The following is a 21,013-nucleotide window of genomic DNA, read 5'->3' as shown; positions in this document are numbered from 1 at the left end:
GGTCTGGGTCTGGGTCTGGGTCTGGGTCTGGGTCTGGGTCTGCGTCTGGGTCTGGAGTGTCCAGGACTCGTAGAGTTTAAACAACAGGATGTGTTTGTGGCCCTCAGACACTCCCGGATGTCCGGCCGATAAGATCACCATCAGCCGGGTGACGGAGGAGAAGTGCACCGTGTCCTGGAAGATCCCGCTGGAGGACGGCGGCGACTCCGTCACTCACTACATCGTGGAGCGCCGCGAGACCAGCCGCCTGAACTGGGTCGTCATGGAGACCGAGTGCAAGTCCCTGTCCTGCGTCAGCTCCCGGCTCATCAAGAACAACGAGTACATCTTCCGGGTTCGCGGCGTCAACAAGTTCGGACCCGGAGTTCCTCTGGAGTCGGAGCCCGTCGTCGCCAGGAACGCCTACAGTAAGACTCCGTCCCGGGTTTCAGTCAGAAACTCCAACACACTGGTGTTGCCCCGGTCCCGATCCCATCCTGTCCCCCGTTTCCCCCCCAGCCATCCCGTCGCCGCCCGGAACGCCCGAGGCCTCGGCGGTCGGGAAGGAGCACGTCATCATCGACTGGCTGAAGCCCGAGAGCGACGGAGGCAGCGAGATCAAGACCTACATCGTGGACAAACGAGAGAAGAGCAGCACCAGGTGAGAGAGAACAACAGACGGAGAGGAAGAGGGGAGGGATGGACAGATCGGATGGACAGACAGATTTGGCTGCAAGGCGTGAACCGCTGATGTGTGGCTGCAGGTGGACCCGCGTCAACAAGAACTACACCATCTACGACACTCGTCTGAAGATCAGCGGCCTGCTGGAGGGAAGCGAGTACCAGTTCAGGGTCACCGCGGTCAACGCCGCCGGCGACAGCCAGCCCAGCGACGCCTCGCCGTACATCCTCTGCAAAGACCCCACATGTACGTGGCGCTCGGACGAAACCGCTCCGGACTGGCCCACGCGTTTCTAACGGTCTTTGTAAACCTCCGCAGACACGCCGGCTCCTCCGTCGATGCCGCGCATCACCGACACCACCAAGCACAGCATCAGCATGACCTGGACCCGGCCCATGTACGACGGCGGCTCCGACGTCACCGGCTACGTGGTGGAGATCCTGGAGGAGGGTTCCGAGCAGTGGTACCGCGCCACCGCCAAGGCTCTCAAGACCAACCAGTACCTGGCCGGCGGCTTGGCAGCCAATAAGAAGTACCGGTTCAGGGTGGCCGCCATCAACAGCAACGGCACCGGAGAGTTCAGCGAACCGAGCGCCGAAGTGGCGCCGCTGGAGAAGATTGGTGAGTGAAGGCCGATTCGTCCTCCTAAGAACAAGACGAACGTTCAACACTTCAGAGTCCTGCCGGGGAAAAGGACGTCACTTCCTTCGTTCGGCTCTTCTGAAAGAACAAATTAGTTCCGGCTGCTCTGCTGCTCATGGTTCCATCTCTCTAATCACCATCTGTCATATTTTAATCATATTTAGCTTCTAACATCACTGCAGTCTGACGCCGCAGCTCGTTAAAATGTCGTGATGCACCTGAACGCATCACTCAGCTCCTGCAGGGGAAACCAGACCAACATGGCTTCGTACAAAACTCTTTATTGGGAAACAGTTCAGAGGAAAGTTTCTGAAGCAGGAGGAGAGGAAGGAACTGCAGTGAAAGGTTAAAAGGCCACTTCACAGACGTGTGGCTGCTGTGAGGGGGCGTGGCCTGTTGTGAGGGGGCGGGGCCTGTTGTGAGGGGGCGTGAGGCATATGAACAGTCCTGCAGAAAAAGCTTTTTTTTTCGGCAGCTTGCCGACTGACGTCACGACCGAACCTTCGTCTTGTTCTTCTGGCTCCATGGGGGGCGTCTGCAGGGCCGCGAGAGACCAGGACCTGAGGCGGAACTTTGAAATTGAGTTTGACAGAGTCCTCCTCTCCTCAGAAACACCGGACTTGGAGCTGGCCGAAGACCTGAAGAAGACGGTGTGTCTGCGTGCCGGAGGCACTCTGCGGCTCTTCGTGACCGTCAGCGGCCGCCCGACGCCGGTGCTGGCCTGGAGGAAGACCGGCGTGGAGCTGCAGAGCCGTGGTTACATCGAGACCACCGACAGCTACACCATGCTGATCGTGGAGAAGGTCACTCGCTACGATTCTGGGAAATACGTGGTGGAGGCAGAGAATCCATCCGGCAAGAAGACCGCCACCGTCCTGGTGAAAGTTTACGGTAGGTCTTGCAGAATCTCAGCAGTCGGCACTTGGCAGTTTTTGTCCGATGCTTGTGTGGAAGAGTTGACCGCTGACTCCTCTGGTTCTTCAGACACTCCCGGACCTCCGGGCTCCGTGAAGGTGAAGGACTACACCAAGGAGTCGGTGGTGATCACCTGGGACGTCCCGAGCATCGACGGCGGAGCTCACGTCAGCAACTACATCGTGGAGAAACGTGAAGCCCACATGAAGTCGTACAAGACCGTGACCACCGAGTGCAGGAAGACCCTGTTCCGGATCACCGGCCTGGAGGAGGGAGTGCACTACTTCTTCAGGGTCCTGCCGGAGAACATCTATGGCGTGGGCGAGCCCTGCGAGACGCCGGAGGCCGTGTTGGTGTGCGAGGTGCCGTCGGTTCCCACAAACTTCCAGGTCGTGGACGTGACCAAGTCTTCGGTCACTCTGCGCTGGGAAAAGCCGCTGTACGACGGCGGCAGCCACCTGTCGGGTTACATCATCGAGGCCTGCAAGGTGGGCTCGGACCGGTGGAGCGCCGTGGCCACGCTGAAGGCTTCCGCGTCCCAGAACACCATCCAGTCCCTGACGGAGAACGACCAGTACCTGTTCAGGATCCGAGCCACCAACAGCAGAGGAGCCAGCGAGCCCATGGACACCGTCACTCCGGTGGTGATCCAGGACGTCCAGGGTGAGTCGTCGCCTCCACACACGTTTTACTTGTACTCACTTTCTGGGCACTTTGAAGGATTTGACTGAAGCCTCCGTGTTTTATTCCAGTGATGCCGAAGATCGACATGACCAGCATCCCCCAGAAGGTGGTTCACGTGCACCGCGGCAAACCGATCGACCTCAACATCCCCATAAGAGCCAAACCGGCAGCGGTCTGCTCCTGGTACTTCTGTGGCGTCAAGCTGAAGGACACCCTGGAACGCATCAAGATCGACAGCAACGGCAAATTCACGCACCTTGTCATCCGTGAGACGACGATCAACGACACCGGAGACTACCGACTGGAAGTGAAGAACGCGATCGGTGTGGCGACCGAGGTCATCAAAGTCGTCATCCTCGGTACGCAGAGCTTCATCTCGTGGTGCGAATGACGACTGTCACGTGCGCTAAATTGCCGTCTCTGTTGGTTGCGTCTAGATAAACCCGGCGTCCCAGTGGGTCCCATGAAGATTGAGGAAACCGACGGCGTGTCGGTGACGACCAGCTGGGAGCCTCCGCTGAAGGACGGTGGCGCTAATGTTAGCGGCTACGTGGTCGAGCAGCGTGACGCTCACCGCCCGGGCTGGGTCACCGTTTCAGAGTCGGTGACGCGACCCTGCTTCAAGTTCACCAGGCTGTCCGAGGGAACCGAGTACGTGTTCCGCGTGGCGGCCATGAACCGCTTCGGGATCGGCGGCTTCCTCCAGTCGGAGGTCGTGGAGTGCAAGAGCGTCAAGAGTGAGTTTGGAAGCGTCTTCTTCCATCCGAGGCCAAACTCCACATCCTGTTTGTCCCCAATGTCCTGACGTTCATCTGCTCACCTGTCTCGTTCTGCCAGCTATCCCTGGACCTCCGAGCAGACCCGAACTGGTGGACGTGACCCACGAGGGCATGACGGTGACCTGGCAGCAACCGGAGGACAACGGCGGCTCCACCATCGCCGGCTACATCATTGAACGCAAGGAGACCCGGTCCGACAGGTGGCTGAAGATCAGCAAGAACCCAGTGACCATGACCAGGTACCGCGCCTCTGGACTGATTGAAGGCCTCGAGTATGAATACCGTGTCACAGCCATCAACTCAAGAGGCGCCGGGAAACCCAGCGAGAGCTCTGCCGCCACCGTTGCCATGGATCCCATTGGTAGGCTTCGCCAAACGTGTTCAAAAAAACCCGTTTCGAATTCCATCCAGTCGCTGTGTTTAATGTGTTTGTTGATGGCTGGACAGAACCTCCAGGTCCACCAGCTCACCCCACAGTCACAGACACCACCAGAACGTCGGTCTCGTTGGCCTGGCTGCCCCCGGAGGAGGAGGGCGGCTCCATCATCGCCGGATATTTCGTGGAGATGCAGAAGGTGGACCAGGTAGAATGGACGCTGTGCAACACCACGCCCATCAAGATGTGCGAGTACACGCTCACCCACATGCCCCAAGGCGCCGAGTACAAGTTCAGGGTCATCGCCTGCAACGCCGGCGGCACCGGAGAGGCTGCCGAGATTCCTGGGATGGTTAAAGTCCAGGAGATGCTCGGTAACTAAATACTCCTTTCTTTCATCGACAAACAACATATGAAACCTCAACCGACTCCAGCTGAATGTTCATTCTGGACCTCTTGTTCTCTTCCAGTGTATCCGGACTTCGAGCTTGATCGTATATACGAGGAGGGCTACGTGGTGCGGCAGGGCGGAGTCATTCACCTGTCCGTACCCATCAAGGGTAAACCCATCCCTATTTGCAAGTGGACCAAGGACGGCCGTGACATCTCCCACCGAGCCATGATCGCCACCTATGATGACATCACCGAGCTGGTCATCAAGGAGGCGCACAAAGACGACACCGGCACCTACGACTTAGTCCTGGAGAACAAGTGTGGCAGGAAGGCGGTTTATATCAAGGTAGGCCCACACATTTCTGAAAACGATGAACAAACAACACCCAAGGTAAAACCTCCAACTAAACCTTGTGTGCACCTTCCTCCCACCCTCCAGGTCAAGGTGATCGGTCGCCCAGATGTTCCAGAAGGTCCTCTGGAGTTTGATGACATTCAAGCCAGATCGGTCCGGGTCAGCTGGAGGCCACCGTCCGACGACGGCGGCTCCGACATCCTGGGATACATCGTGGAGAGGCGGGAAGTGCCCAAGGCGGCCTGGTACACCGTGGACGCTCGGGTCACCGAGACCTCTCTGGTTGTGAAGGGCCTGAAGGAGAACATACAGTACCACTTCAAGGTTTCTGCTGAGAACCAGTTTGGCATCAGCAGATCTCTCAAGTCTGACGAGGCCGTCACGCCAAAGACGCCACTCTGTGAGTATCGGTATTTTCAACACGCTGGATGACTATAATGGTTACGGTCTCTTTGGCTGACACCACGATTCACCTGCAGGCCCGCCTGAACCTCCCAGCAACCCACCAGAGATCATGGATGTGACCAAAACCATGGTGTCCCTGTCCTGGGCTCGGCCCCGCGACGACGGAGGCTCCCGCGTGACGGGCTACTACGTTGAGAGAAGGGAGGTGTCCACAGAGAAGTGGGTCCGCCACAACAAGACCCACATCACCACCACCATGTACAACATCACCGGCCTCATCCCGGACGCCGAGTACATGTTCAGGGTGGTGGCCCAGAACGACATCGGGCAGAGCGAGCCCGGTCTGCCGTCAGAGTCCGTGGTCTGCAAAGATCCATTCGGTTGGTCCAAAATACCTGATTGTACACAGATAAAGCCGTTGGACTGTGGAATCCAGTGTTGACCGCTTCTTTTCTGTTTTCCCGAAGACAAACCGAGCCAACCGGGAGAGATTGACATCATCTCCGTCACCAAGGACTGCATCACCATCCACTGGCTCCGGCCGGAACACGACGGCGGCAAGGAGATCTTGGGATACTGGATCGAGTTCAGGCAAGCCGGAGAGAGCGCCTGGAAGAAGTGCAACAAGGAGCGCTCCAAGGACCGCCAGTTCACCATGGGCGGCCTGATGGAGGCCACCGAGTACGAGTTCAGGATCTTTGCAGAGAACGAGACCGGGCTCAGTCGACCTCGCCGCACGCCCATGGGCATCAAGACCAAACTGAGCGGTGAGCCACAGCAGAGTTCTGCTGCTCTTTCAAAACGATCTTCAATTCAAACTTTCAGTCTACAAGTGTTGATTATTTGTCTTCCTGCAGTGGGAGAAACTCCAGCTCTGAAGGAAGAGATCCAAGATGTCACCACCAAACTGGGCGAGTCGGGCACCCTGACCTGCGGCATCATCGGCCGACCTCTGCCCGAGATCAAGTGGTACCGCTACGGCAAGGAACTGATCCAGAGCCGCAAGTACAAGATGAGTTCCGACGGCCGCAACCACTCGCTCAGCATCTTGACAGACGAGCAGGAGGACGAAGGCCTGTACACGTGTAGGGCGCTCAATGAGGCCGGAGAGATCGAAACCAGCGGCAAGCTGCGCCTGCAGGCCGCACCGCAGTTCCACCCCGGCTTCCCGCTGAAAGACATGTACTACGTCGGAGCCGGCACCAGCCTCCGCCTCCACGTCGTCTACATTGGCCGCCCCATCCCGCAGATCATGTGGTTCTATGGTAAGAAACCCCTGAACCCCTCGGAGAACGTGGTGATCGAGAACACCGAGAGCTACACCCACCTGGTGGTGAGGAACGTTCAGAGGAAGACCAATGCCGGACGCTACAAGGTGCAGCTCAGCAACAAGTTTGGAACCATCGACACTGTTCTGCGTGTTGAGATCCAAGGTATGGCCAATAACCACGATCCTGGACCTGGCTTTGTCTGTTGGGCGGGAACCGACTTTGATTTCTTTGTTTCCAGACAAGCCGTGCATACCCGAGGGCCCCATGGTCGTGGAGGCCCTGCTGAAGAGCTCGGTCATTATCAGCTGGAAGGCTCCCAAAGATGACGGAGGATCCGTCATCAGCAACTACATCGTGGAGAAGCGCGAGGCCAAGGAAGGCGAGCAGTGGCACCTGGTGTCCTCCTCCATCTCTGGCACGAATTGTCGCGTCCCCAACCTCAACGAGAACTCTGGCTACTACTTCAGAGTCTCGGCACAGAACCAGTATGGAGTCAGTGAATCTCTGGAAATTCCCTCAGTCGTCATTGTCAAGACGCCGTTTGGTAAGCTCGGTCCAATCCTGTCCTGGTTAGTTTAGTTTAGATCTTGTTGTTCTTGGCCCGCCTGTCATTTTTGTTAATCTCGACCAACAATCCCTACCAGAACAAGGCTTTACATTGCCCCCCCCCCCCCCCCTACCTGAACCATGGTTTGAATGCCTACCAACAGTCTTCTTCCTCTGACAGTGCGCTGACATTATGGCACTCGCTGTACAGACCTTGTGGGACTATAGCACCTCTTGTGTCCCTCCTCAGATAAACCCGGGATCCCCCAGCAGCCCTTCATCATCAGCTCCACCAGGGACTCCTGCGTCGTCTCGTGGAAGCCCCCAAGCAGCGACGGCGGCGCCAAGATCACCAGCTACTACCTGGAGAAACGGGAGAAGAAGCAGAACAAGTGGATGTCGGTCACCTCCAAGAAGGTTGTGGAGACCAGCTTCGAGGTCAATGGCCTGATCGAAGGCTTCGAGTACGAGTTCCGCGTCAAGTGTGAGAACATGGGCGGCGAGAGCGACTGGAGCGAGATCTCAGCCCCGGTCCTTCCCAAGTCCGACCTGGCTCCTCGAGCTCCTGCTTTCAGGGAGGAGATCCGAGACATGACCGTGAAATACCACGCCAATGCCACTTTTGTCACAAAGGTATAAATTGACTGTGTTTCAATACACACACACACACACACACACACACACACAGTTCATAACATGGTTATTTGTCCTCTAACCAGATCATCGGACACCCGAAGCCTGTGGTGAAATGGTATCGTGGCGGTAAGGAGGTCCTGGCTGATGGAGCCAAAATCAAAGCTCTTGAGTTTAAGGGCGGTTACTACCAGCTGGTGATCACCGCCGCCACTGAAAGCGACGCAGATGTCTACCAAGTCCGAGCCACCAACTCCACCGGATCCATCTCCACCACGGCCAACCTGGAAGTGGAAGGTAACCCATCAAACTGTGAAATAACAATCGGTCAACTTGTGCTGTCGCTAGAAGTCTAGATCCGTTGAACTGTTGCTCCTTTGTAATGATTTTTTTGTTTGTTCCTTCTAACCTTCAGTCCCAGCAAAGATCCACTTGCCCAAAGAACTCCAGGGAATGGGAGCCGTCCACGCCGCCCGCGGCGACCACATCACCATCAAGATTCCCATCTCTGGCAAACCGGAGCCGGCCATCACTTGGCAGAAGGGGCAGGAGATCCTATCCAACTCTGCTCATCACCAAGTCATCACCACCAGATCGTTCACTTCCCTGGTCTTCCAGAAGGGCGTACAGAGGAAAGATACCGGCTACTACATCATCACTGCCAAGAACAGATTCGGAACAGACAAGCAGACCATCGAGGTTGACATTGCCGACATTCCAGAATCTCCAAAGGAGCTCAAAGTCAGTGACATTGCCCGGGATTCCATCACTTTGACCTGGGAGCCGCCGGCGAATGATGGAGGAAGTGACATCATTAGCTACATCGTGGAAAAGTGTCCCACGACGGCTGACCGGTGGATTCGCGCAGGGCAGACTGCCGACTGCAGCATCACCATCCTCAACATATTTGGAAAGACCAAGTACCAGTTCCGGGTCATTGCTGAGAACCAGTTCGGCCTGAGTCCTCCTTCCAACCCGACTGAAGCCATCACCACCAAGGAGGATAAGTCTGTGATCAGGAACTACGACGAGGAGGTGGACGAAGCCCAGGAAGTCACCAAGGAAGAGGCTTTGTCCTACAAGGTGAAGGAACTGTCCTCCAAGTACACCATCTCGGAAGAGCTGGCACGCTGCCAGTTTGGCGTGGTCCACCGCTGTGTGGAGATTGCCACAAAGAAGACCTACATGGCCAAGTTCATCAGAGTCAAAGGAACCGACCGCGAGTTGGTACTCAGGGAAATAGAAGCGCTCAATGCTGCACGGCACAAGAACATCATCTACCTCCACGAATACTTTGAAAGCATGGAGGAGATCATCCTCATCTTTGAGTTCATTTCTGGAGTGGACATCTTCGAGCGCCTTGGCACCAGCAACTTTGAGCTTTCGGAGCAAGAAATTGTCCGCTACCTGAGACAAGTCTGCTCTGCTCTCAAGTTCTTGCACAGCCATAACTTTGGCCACTTTGACATCCGTCCAGACAACATTGTCTACACCACGAGGCGAAGCACCAACATCAAGATCATTGAGATGGGTCAGTCTCGACTGCTTGTACCTGGAGAAAACATCAGAATGCCATTCTCAGCTCCAGAGTACTGCGCCCCAGAGGTCCACCGCCATGACCTGGTCACAACCGCTACCGACATGTGGTCTATTGGCGTCATGGCCTACGTTCTGCTCAGTGGCCTTAATCCATTCGCTGCAGAATCCACAACAAAGATGATAGAGAACATCTCCAACTGTGAGTATGTCTTTGACACCGAGGCGTTCAAGGACATCAGCGTGGAGGCTATGGACTTTGTGGACAGACTCCTGGTGAAGGACAGGAAGTTCCGTATGACAGCTCACGAGGCTCTGGAGCACCCGTGGCTCAAGATGAAAATGGAGAATGTCAGCAACAAGGTCATCAGGACACTGAGACACAGACGGTACTACCAGTCTCTAGTGAAGAGGGCCGACACTATCGTGTCTGCGGCCCGTGTTGCGTTTGGTGGCGGCTTCAAGAATCAGCGAGGATTGGCCGTTGGTAAAGTGAAGATTGGAACCGAGTTCCGCGGCCTTCGAGCCGGTCCGGTTATGCACGGCTCAGCTGAGGAAGGTGGACATGTCAGATTCACTTGCAGCATTGCAAGCTACGACAAGAGCACACAGGTGACGTGGTACTTTGGTAACCGTCAGCTCCACCCGAGCCCCAAGTATGAAATCACCTACAGCAACGGTTTTGCCAGTATTTACGTGAAGGACATTGAAGACAGCGACGACGGTGTGTACAGATGCAAAGTGGTAAGCGACGATGGAGAAGACAGTGCTTATGGAGAGCTCTTTGTCGAGACCGTGAGGAGCTTCCGAGGATACTACATCAGTCGCACCATCAAGAAGCTCAGAAGGAGGGTTGACAAGACCAAACTCTCGCAGAGACCACCAGAGTTCACTTTGCCTCTCTACAACCGCAGTGCCTACATCGGTGACGACGTTCGCTTTGGTGTCACCATCACTGTGCACCCGGAGCCACACGTCACATGGCTGAAGAACGGAGAGAGGATCAAACCGGGCGATGATGACAGGAAGTATACCTTCACCAGCGACAAGGGTCTGTACCAGCTCATGATCCACAACCTGGACATGAAAGACGATGCAGAATACACTGTCATGGCCCACAACAAATTTGGAGAAGACAGCTGTAAGGCCCGCCTCACGGTGACTCCCCATCCTGTGACCGAGGAAACGATGAGGCCCATGTTCAAGCGCCTGCTGGCCAACATCGACTGCACTGAAGGAGACAGCGTCCGCTTCGAGCTCAGAGTCTCGGGTGTTCCAACCCCAACTCTCAAGTGGGAGAAGGATGGTCGTTCACTACAGTTTGGGCCAAAGGTCATCGTCGTTGAGGAGGACATTGATCATCACGTCCTGCACGTTAGGGAAACTCTCCTGGAGGACTCCGGTGTGTATAAAGTCACCGCAACCAACTCGGCCGGGTCCGTCTGCTGCCAGGCCGCCCTGAGAGTGGACCGCCTCACCTACGCCAGGAGGGAGTATAAGAGCGAGGAGGAGAAGTACAGACACGTGCAGAAGCAAATAGAAAAGACCAATAAGATGGCTCAGAGGATCGTCGCCACTGAGGAGGTGGTACCTCTGAACCCCACCGCGCAGGAGGCCCTCAAGTTCGCGGCAGAGATGTACAAGCCTGCTGTAAGCACGAAAAATGTTGAAGGTGAGTTTGACATCACGGTAGAGAAGTCGGACACCAAGAAGTTGGAAGAAGAGAGGAGGGTCTTCATGCCCTACGAGATCCCGGAGCCGCTGGTTCACGATCCCAGAGATCTGGATGAGGACAAAGCCATCAAACAGTTCGTGCCCTTGTCTGACATGAAGTGGTACCGAAAGCTGAGGGACCAGTACGAGGTTCCAGAGAAGATGGGAAGGATTGTGCAGAAGAGGCAGAGGCGTATTCGTCTGTCCAGGTGGGAGCAATTCTATGTGATGCCCCTCCCACGAATCACTGACCAATACCGACCAAGATGGCGCATCCCAAAACTCACCCTGGACGACCTGGAGACGGTCAGACCTGGACGCCGCTCACCCTCAGCTGAATCCGAGATCTCTTTCAGATCCAGGAGGAGATCTCTGGGAGATCTGGGAGATGATCTGTGCGACCACGAGCTGCTGAGCGAATGCGTGTGTTTGTCGAGATCCGATGAGGATGAACTCGAACTTGGTTTCTCTGCCTCTCCCGTCCGCAGCCCGGTTCGCATGGAGCGTCGGGCCGTGGAACGTGCAGAGAGGAGGCTGGAGGTTCGGCACGAGGCCGTCGAAGTCGCTGAGGTGAAGAAGAAACGCACCGTCTCTCAGTATATGAGAAGGAGAAGGTCATTGTCACCGACGTACATCGAGCTGATGCGTCCGGTCTCGGAGTTGATCAGACCGTCCCGATCCAGGCCTCCGGTGGAAGTGGAGGGAGAAGTTCTAGCGAGGAGGTCCCCCACTCCAGAGAGGACCCGCCCTCGTTCTCCCAGCCCCATCAAGTCAGCAGAGAGGTCGTCACGCTCCTCCTCCAGGTTTGAAAGATCTGCACGCTTCGACATCATGTCCCGGTACGAAGCCAGGAAAGCTGCTCTGAAGTCTGAGAGGAAGTACCAGGTGGTCACTCAAACACCCTTCAGCTTGGATCATGTTCCTCGTGTGACCGTCAGAATGCGCTCCCATCGCATTCCCATTGGCCAGGACACCAAATTCACTCTGAACATTCAAGCCAAACCAGAAGCTGAAATTTCCTGGTTCCACAACGGAAACCTGATCTCTGAAAGTGGTGACAAATATATCTTCAGTGACATGAGTGGCGTTTTGTCCATAGCTATCCTGGACTGTCAGGAGGAGGACAGCGGTACTTACCGCTGCGTGTGCGCCAACATTAAGGGAGAGGCGTCTGACTATGCCACTCTGGAAGTGTCCGGCGCTGGATACACCACCTTCTCCTCCCGCCGCAGGGATGAGGACGCCCCCAGAGGCCACGTCCCAGAGGTCTGTCGCATCGACCACTATCACACCAGTCACTTCAAAACCGGATACACCTCCGAGACACACTTGGAGGTTGAGGAGACCAAGTCCAAGTTGACCACGACCCACGAAGCTGTAACACGTGAAAGATATGCCGCCTCCTCTGCCGAGAGATATGCCTCAACTGATAGGTACGCCTCTGCCGAGAGATATGCCTCAGCTGATAGGTACGCCTCTGCCGAGAGATATGCCTCAACTGATAGGTACGCCTCTGCCGAGAGATATGCCTCAGCTGATAGGTACGCCTCTGCCGAGAGATATGCCTCAGCTGATAGGCACTCCTCTGCCGAGCGCTACGACTCGTCTATCAAGTATGGCTCCACTGAATACCTTTCGTCTGCTTCGTCCTATTCATCAGACAAGTTCTCTTTGACTGGAAAACACGTTTCCGCTGAAACCAAGCTCAAGTCCTCTTCTGTTGCTGTTTCTGAGGAAGCTTCTGTGCACAAAACAAAACCTTCTCTTCCGGCCAGAATCCTCACCAAACCCCAGTCTTTGACGGTGGACGTGGGAGAAATGGCCAGGTTCTCCTGCGATATCGACGGTGAACCTGTGCCCACCGTGACGTGGATGAAGGAGAGCCGAACCATCGTCTCATCCCTCCGCATCAAGGTGGTCACGACCCAGTACAAGTCTAGTGTGGAGATCTCCTCCGTGGCAGCCTCGGATGAGGGCAGCTATACCGTTGTGGTGGAGAACGCAGCAGGCAGGCAAGAAGCTCACTTCACTCTGACCATTCGTAAAGAAGTCCTCAAGGAGGAGGTGAAGGCAGTGAAATCCCCTGAGCCATTCGTGACATCACCTGCTCCCAGCGTGAAGTCGCCAGAACCTAGTGTGACTTCCCCTGAGCCTTCGGTGAAATCGCCGACTCCGAGTGCCAAGTCTCCAGAACCTAGTGTCACATCTCCAACCCCAAGTGTAAAGTCACCAACACCGGGAATGAAGTCCCCTGAACCTGAGGGAGTTAAATCTCCAACCAGAGTGAAATCTCCAGTCCTGGCTGCTCCCTCTCCAGCACCCAGCGTGAAATCGCCAACTCCAAGTGTGAAATCTCCTGAACCAGAGGGACTGAAATCACCCCGTGGTGTGAAGTCTCCTGAACCTGCAGGAATCAAGTCTCCACCCGGTGTCAAATCCCCAGAACCTGCAGGAATCAAGTCACCACCCGGTGTCAAGTCCCCAGAACCTGCAGGAATCAAGTCTCCACCTCGTGTCAAGTCCCCAGAACCTGCAGGAATCAAGTCACCACTTCGTGCCAAGTCCCCAGAACCTGCAGGAATCAAATCACCACCCGGTGTCAAGTCCCCAGAACCTGTAGGAATCAAATCACCACTTCGTGTCAAGTCCCCAGAACCTTCCGGAATCAAATCACCACCCGGTGTCAAATCTCCAGAACCTGCAGGAATCAAATCCCCTTCTGGTGTCAAGTCCCCAGAACCATTGGGCATCAAATCACCACCTCGTGTCAAATCTCCAGAACCTGCAGGAATTAAATCCCCACCTGGTGTCAAGTCCCCAGAACCTGCTGGAATCAAAACACCAAAAGGCATCAAGTCCCCAGAACCATCGGGCATCAAATCACCAAGGACTTTGAAGTCCCCAGAGCCTGAGGGGCTCAAGTCCCCTCCCAGAGTGAAGTCTCCTCCCCCAATAATGTCCCCGAAGAGGGTTGCCTCTCCACCAACTGTGAAATCCCCCGTTCCCAAACCTCCAAAGGTTGTGAGTCAGCTGATCGCCGAAGCCTGCGAGGGCTCGGTGAGGATGTGTTGCGTCTGCGAGAGCAGCGTCCGGGAGGTGGTGTGGCTCGTCAACGGGAGGAGGCTTTCACAGAGCAGCCGTTTTGAGATGACCTACTCCGAGGGCTCCTGCAGCCTTCTGATCCACGATCTGATGGACAGCGACCAGGGAGAGTACACCTGTGAGATGACCTCAGAGGGCGGAGTCTCCAAATCCTCCTTCTCCTTCACTGGGCAGGTGTTTCAATCCATACGTAAGAAGATAACCGCCTACCATGAGCAGCAAGTCGCTCTGAAAGGTAGGAATCTTCCCTTGGTATCCAAAATGGTGCGGGTGGTGGTTCTGGGTGGTACTGGTAGGTGATGGTGGTTCTTGGTGGTGGTCCTTGGTGGCGACACCACCTGATCATCATCACAGTATCGATACATTGACTGTATTTGTTTTCCTTCAACAGGATCGATGATGATGAGTCACAAAGGGTCGTCGTCGTCATCCATGAGCTCCGCCTCCAGGATGCAGAAAGAAGTCCACATGGTGCAAGAGTCCTCCTCTGCCTCCTCCTTCTCTTCCTCCGCCCAGCAGGCGATGCTCTCCTCCATGATGGAGTCCAGCTCCTTCAGCAGCATGGCGGCTGAGATGAAGTTTGAGACCATGTCCATGTCCAGCATGTCCTCTGTGACCTCCGAATCGTACGCCATGAGGTCCGGCGGCGTCCTGGAGATCGGTTCCTCCACAACAGCAATCGGTGAGAGGCTCACGCTAACCTGCCTTGCTTTCAGTAGAGCTGTCAGTAGGCCTGTCAGTAGGCCTGTCAGTAGGACTGTCAGTAGGACTGTCAGTAGAGCTGTCAGTAGGCCTGTCAGTAGGCCTGTCAGTAGGCCTGTCAGTAGGACTGTCAGTAGGCCTGTCAGTAGAGCTGTCAGTAGGACTGTCAGTAGGAGTGTCAGTAGGACTGTCAGTAGGGCTGTCAGTAGGCCTGTCAGTAGGAGTGTCAGTAGGACTGTCAGTGGGGCTGTCAGTAGGAGTGTCAGCGGGGCTGTCAGTAGGCCTGTCAGTAGGCCTGTCAGTAGGACTGTCAGTAGAGCTGTCAGTAGGACTGTCAGTAGGGCTGTCAGTAGGAGTGTCAGTAGGCCTGTCAGTAGGCCTGTCAGTAGGACTGTCATGGTGCGGTGCCACCAGACGGACTGACGGTTGTTGGGTTGCAGGTTCGGCGCCGAGGATCGAGGCTCTGCCGGAGGACATCAGCGTGGAGCCGGGGAAGGTCCTGACGGTGACCTGCGCCTTCTCCGGGGAGGCGGGGCTTATCGAGTGGTCCCGCGGCGGCCGTGTCATCGAGGTGACGGCCGGCGGGCGCTTCCACATCGACACCACGGAGGACCTGACCACCCTCATCATCACCGGGGTGAAGGAGGAAGACGCCGGCACCTACACCCTCAGACTGTCCAACCCGCTGGGCTCGGACTCCGCCACGGTTCACATCAGCATCCGGTCGGCGTAGAACCGCCAGCGCCTCACCGCCAAACCCCCCCCTTTCCCTCCCTCCTCCACCGACGATGTACGAGTTGACCGACGTGACGAACCTCTGATTTCTCTTCTTGTAAATAGGAACTATTTTTGTACCAAACCACATTAATTTATGCCAAACGAGACTAAAGTCTACCGTTGTGATGAAATGTGCCGAATCGGCTGATTCTGTGACGTGTACATAATGTATATAGCCGAACTGAACGGTTATGGGAAATGTATGTATTGTTATTTATGACGACACTATGAAGTGAAGTAACTAAGAGTCGTTCAGCAGGAGAAAGTTTCCCCCCGGGGGACGAATACCCTGCTGAGCCGGAAACTAAACCTTGTGCCTCAACAGGAAGTTGAAGTCTTTAAGCGAAGCCTCGGCAGGTAGAGAGGCTCCCTGCCGACGTCACCTCAACCGAAGACCCAACCGCCGGCGTGGCGCCCAGCCTGTGGCAGGGCGCCACGCCGGGTTAGTAGGGAGGAGCTGAGCTCCTGAGTGCTGTTTGCATCCACCCTCATGTAAGCAGGATGACCGGAGCTCGGCGCCGCCTGACGACGTCGTTTACCGCCATATTGTAACGTTTACCGCCATATTGTAACGTTTACCGCCATATTGTAACGAGACGCTCACAGCGCCAGCGGCCGGCGCTCCCTGAGCCGTGGTTGTTTTGTGCTCTGCGCCTGCTAAACCACCGCCGGACGACCGACCCCCCCCCCGTTGTACCTTTGAACCAGGCCATCACCCTCGGGGGAGGGGGCGTGGCCGGCGCTGCTTTGCAGGAGCAGAGCTCCCCCTGGAGGCTGCAGTGTGTGTGTGTTTAGCTTTAGACCTGCAGTGGAGTCGGGCGGCACCGATTCCTGAGACCCCCCCCCCCCCACCTCCACCCAACCCCCACCTCCACCCATCACCCCGCCCCTCCCCCGTACCGGCTGCCGTCCCACCTCCACTGTGGGGGAGTGACTTTAGCATCGTAGGGTTTTTGCAGCTTCCTGGAGTTTTTCTCCGAATATTGATTGAATAAAGTGTGACATCATCATCATCATCTTCATCACCTGTCTCCTCTGTACCTGAACTCACACTCACACACACACACACACACACACACACACTCTCACACACACACACACACACTCTCACACTGTCACTCTCACACACAGACACACACACTCTCTCACACACACGCACACACACACACACTCACAGTCTCACACATACACACACACACACAGACACACACACTCTCTCACACACACGCACACACACACACACTCACAGTCTCACACATACACACACACACACACACACACTCTCACAGTCTCACACTGTCACTCTCACACACAGACACACACACTCTCTCACACACACACACACACACACACACACACACACACACACACACACACACACACACACACACACACACTCTCACAGTCTCACACTGTCACTCTCACACACACACACACACACACACACACACACACACACACACACATACACACACACTCTCACAGTCTCACACTGTCACTCTCACACACAGACACACACACTCTCACGCACACACACACACACACACACTCTCACAGTCTCACACTGTCACTCTCACACACAGACACACACTCTCTCACACACACACACACACACACACACACACTCTCACAGTCTCACACTGTCACTCTCACACACAGACACACACACACAGTCCATTAACGGCTGGTTCCAGGAGGTCAGGGGTCAAGCTGGTCCAGACCCTGGCAGGTCTGCTGACGTCTGAGACACGAGATGGACTGGATCTGCTCCGTCCTCCTGGACAACCTGTGATCTGCTGCTAGAACCCTGTCCCCCCATCACTGAGGTCAACCAATCAGATGTTCCAGGATACAGAGTCGTTTGTTTCTGTCCATCAGAACCTCTCGTCTCCCAGGTCCTTCAAGGTTCTGTCCATCAGAACCTCTCGTCTCCCGGGTCCTTCAAGGTTCTGTCCATCAGAACCTCTCGTCTCCCGGGTCCTTCAAGGTTCTCCTGAAGACTCGGTCAGTACGGACCTGCTGGTTTTTAACACCCACTGTGGTTCTGGGTCCTGGTTTTCACTCACCGCTTGTTTTAATGTGACTTGAACTGTGAAGCACTTTGGTCAACCTTGGCTGTCGTGTTATCTGTGCTGTATCAATAAAGTTGGATTGGATGTGCTGATCGACGTCTCCGGGCTCGACCCGGGCTGCTTGTGTGTGTGCGGCAGTTGATTGGTCGCGCCTGTCGGTGGTTAACGGTCCGTGTTTACGTATTTTGTCGGTTTCAGGTTGTTTTGTTTTTGTTGACTGACGCGCAGACTCTTGCAGCGTCGGAGGTGATGAGGAGCTGAAACACCGAGCAGGTAACGAATGAAGCGCCGCACCTGCCCACTCCCCGGATGTTAGCATCCGCTAGCATCGAGGCTAAAAACAGCGCGTTTCGGAGTTTAATTCGCGGATCGAGCGGCTGTTCGGAGCCCCGCGGCCTCCGCCGGGACCGGCGACGTGTCGTGGCTGCGGCCAGCGGGTTGACACGACCCACAAACACCCGGGGGTCGTCACACTGGCCGGGTCGTCTGATAGCTGTGAGCTAACTGGGCTAAAAGCTAACTGGGCTAAAAGCTAACTGGGCTAAAGGCTAACTGGGATAACTGCGAGTTTATTTCATCCAAAGAGCTGAATTTGAGTTGAATCGGTGTTAAAGTGTTGGAGCCGGTGATGGACCGGTGTTTCGGATTAACTGGTTCTCGTGTTAACTGGTTAACTGGACTCTGTTGGAACTGCAGATGTTGGGAACCCAGCGGAGTTTTACCGCGACAGTCTCTGTTAACGGCAGGTTCACCAGGTAGCTGGGGAACCAGTTGCTCCGAAACACCGGAGGGTCAGGGGACTGACTCCCCCCCCCCCCCGGACCGTGCGGTCTGTTTGGGTCACATGATGGAGGAGGGAGGAGGAGCAGGAGGAGAGAGCAGAAGGAGGACGAGGAGAGAGGAGAAGGAGGAGGAGCAGGAGGAGAGAGGAGGAAGGAGCTGCTCTCCTTCTTTCTCCACACCACTGATGGCATGTAGAGCTAAGCGGAGAGCGTGACCTTCTCCTGGCGGTGAGAGAGAGAGTGTGTGTGTGTGCGTGTGCGTGTGCGTGTGCGTGTGCGTGTGTGTGTGTGTGTGGGGGGGGGGGGGGGGGGGGGCTTTAGATCCGGTCACGGTGCTGTCCCGAGGTGTGTGTGTGTGTGTGTGTGTGTGTGTGTGTGTGTGTGTGTGTGTGTGTGTGTGTGTGTGTGTGTGTGTGTGTGTGTGTGTGTGTGTGTGTGTGTGTAGTTACAGGATGTGACTTAAAAGTTCAACATGAAACTGGTAAAGAACCGTCACACTTCATGTTCCTCTTTTAATGTGGTGGAGCGGCAGAGCAGCGTGTCCTCGTGCAGGGACACCACCACGTGTCCTCGTCCAGGGACACCACCACGTGTCCTCGTGCAGGGACACCACCACGTGTCCTCGTCCAGGGACACCACCACGTGTCCTCGTCCAGGGACACAATCACTTGTCCTCGTCCAGGGACACCACCACGTGTCCTCGTCCAGGGACACCATCACGTGTCCTCGTCCAGGGACACCATCACGTGTCCTCGTCCAGGGACACCATCACTTGTCCTCGTCCAGGGACACCATCACTTGTCCTCGTACAGGGACACCATCACATGTCCTCCAGGCGGGAAGACCTGAGCATCTCACGCTGGCGTCCTCGGATTGTGGTGTCCTCGGACGCTGGTGTCCTTTGACAGTGGTGTCCTCTGACGCTGGTGTCCTCTGACGCTGGTGTCCTTTGACGCTGGTGTCCTCGGACGCTGGTGTCCTTTGACAGTGGTGTCCTCTGACGCTGGTGTCCTCTGACGCTGGTGTCCTCTGACGCTGGTGTCCTCTGACGCTGGTGTCCTTTGACGCTGGTGTCCTCGGACGCTGGTGTCCTTTGACAGTGGTGTCCTCTGACGCTGGTGTCCTCTGACGCTGGTGTCCTCAGACGGTGGTGTCCTCGGACGCTGGTGTCCTTTGACAGTGGTGTCCTCTGACGCTGGTGTCCTCTGACGCTGGTGTCCTCAGACGGTGGTGTCCTCGGACGCTGGTGTCCTTTGACAGTGGTGTCCTCTGACGCTGGTGTCCTCGGACGCTGGTGTCCTCTGACGCTGGCGTCCTTTGACAGTGGTGTCCTCTGACGCTGGCGTCCTCTGACGCTGGTGTCCTCGGACGCTGGTGTCCTCTGACGCTGGTGTCCTCTGACGCTGGTGTCCTCTGACGCTGGTGTCCTTTGACAGTGGTGTCCTCTGACGCTGGTGTCCTCTGACGCTGGTGTCCTCTGACGCTGGTGTCCTTTGACAGTGGTGTCCTCTGACGCTGGTGTCCTCTGACGCTGGTGTCCTCTGACGCTGGTGTCCTTTGACAGTGGTGTCCTGGAGTAGTTTTCATGGTGTTGTGGATCCAGATGTTCCAGGTGGAGGAACCTGGACCTCCAGTCTCTAGAGAACAACACTCGTCTCCCAAGACAACAGTGTAGTGAAAGATTCTGTCCTGGTAGGGCAGTATTGTCCTCTGTGTCCTGGTAGGGCAGTATTGTCCTCTGTGTCCTGGTAGGGCAGTATTGTCCTCTGTGTCCTGGTAGGGCAGTATTGTTGCCCTGATGATGATGGTGATGATAAAGATGATGGTGATGAAGATGATGATGGTGATGATAAAGATGATGGTGATGATGATGATGATAAAGTGATGATGATGGTGATGATAAAGATGATGGTGATGATGATGATGATGATGATGGTGATGATAAAGATGATGGTGATGAAGATGATGAAGATGATGGTGATGGTGATGGTGATGGTGATGGTGATGATGATGATAAAGATGATGGTGATGAAGATGATGATGGTGATGATGATGATGGTGATGATAAAGATGATGGTGATGATGATAAAGTGATGATGATGGTGATGATAAAGATGATGGTGATGAAGATGATGGTGATGAAGATGATGGTGATGATAAAGATGAAGATGATGATAAATATGATGATGATGATGATAAAGATGATGATGATGGTGATGATAAAGGTGAAGATGATGGTGATGATAAAGATGAAGGTGATGATAAAGATGAAGATGATGGTGATGATAAAGATGAAGATGATGGTGATGATAAAGCTGAAGATGATGGTGATGATGATGATGATAAAGTGATGATGATGGTGATGATGATAAAGATGATGGTGATGATAAAGATGATGGTGATGATGTTGATGATAAAGATGATGGTGGTGATGATGATGATGATAAAGTGATGATGATGGTGATGATAAAGATGATGGTGATGAAGATGACGGTGATGAAGACGAGCTCTTGTCCTGCTCAGCAGGAGCAGCAGTGACATGGCTGCGGAGGACAAGCCTTGGTCCTCGTCCTCTGTGGACAGGAGCGCCGAGCCGCCGGCCTCCTCGCCCACTAGCCCCTCCCACCTCACCCACTTCAAGCCTCTGACCCCGGAGCAGGAGGAGCCGC

The 21,013-nt window shown here is 55.3% G+C and overlaps 2 protein-coding genes across 2 annotated transcripts in view; both read left to right on the top strand.

Annotated features, from left to right (window-relative positions):
* LOC308131347 (titin-like) overlaps nt 1–16,512 on the top strand; it is a 224,561-nt gene extending 208,049 nt beyond the window's left edge. The window contains 21 exon segments of the mRNA XM_080498075.1: nt 108–407; nt 499–640; nt 744–907; nt 980–1,282; nt 1,913–2,194; nt 2,288–2,881; nt 2,971–3,261; nt 3,340–3,639; nt 3,740–4,042; nt 4,129–4,431; nt 4,528–4,796; nt 4,890–5,205; nt 5,285–5,590; nt 5,678–5,977; nt 6,068–6,643; nt 6,720–7,025; nt 7,278–7,660; nt 7,747–7,957; nt 8,076–14,246; nt 14,403–14,693; nt 15,154–16,512. Coding sequence (XP_080354201.1) covers nt 108–407; nt 499–640; nt 744–907; nt 980–1,282; nt 1,913–2,194; nt 2,288–2,881; nt 2,971–3,261; nt 3,340–3,639; nt 3,740–4,042; nt 4,129–4,431; nt 4,528–4,796; nt 4,890–5,205; nt 5,285–5,590; nt 5,678–5,977; nt 6,068–6,643; nt 6,720–7,025; nt 7,278–7,660; nt 7,747–7,957; nt 8,076–14,246; nt 14,403–14,693; nt 15,154–15,446 — 12,404 coding nt within the window. The 3' untranslated portion in view covers nt 15,447–16,512.
* A 1,963-nt stretch (nt 16,513–18,475) lies between these two features.
* Nucleotides 18,476–21,013, top strand: part of LOC308131346 (1-phosphatidylinositol 3-phosphate 5-kinase-like) — a gene marked incomplete at its 3' end in the record, with an annotated part of 5,033 nt that continues 2,495 nt past the window's right edge. Inside the window, exons 1-2 of the mRNA XM_080498074.1 lie at nt 18,476–18,572; nt 20,868–21,013. The exon at nt 20,868–21,013 is cut by the window's right edge and continues 54 nt beyond it. Coding sequence (XP_080354200.1) covers nt 20,884–21,013 — 130 coding nt within the window. The remainder of the gene's footprint in view (nt 18,573–20,867) is intronic.

Source organism: Blennius ocellaris, assembly GCF_963422515.1.
Source record: "Blennius ocellaris genome assembly, chromosome: 6".
NCBI classification, from domain to species: Eukaryota; Metazoa; Chordata; class Actinopteri; order Blenniiformes; family Blenniidae; genus Blennius; species Blennius ocellaris.
The sequence above is the reverse complement of the archived record's forward strand: the minus strand, read 5'-3'. Positions and strand labels throughout refer to the sequence as shown.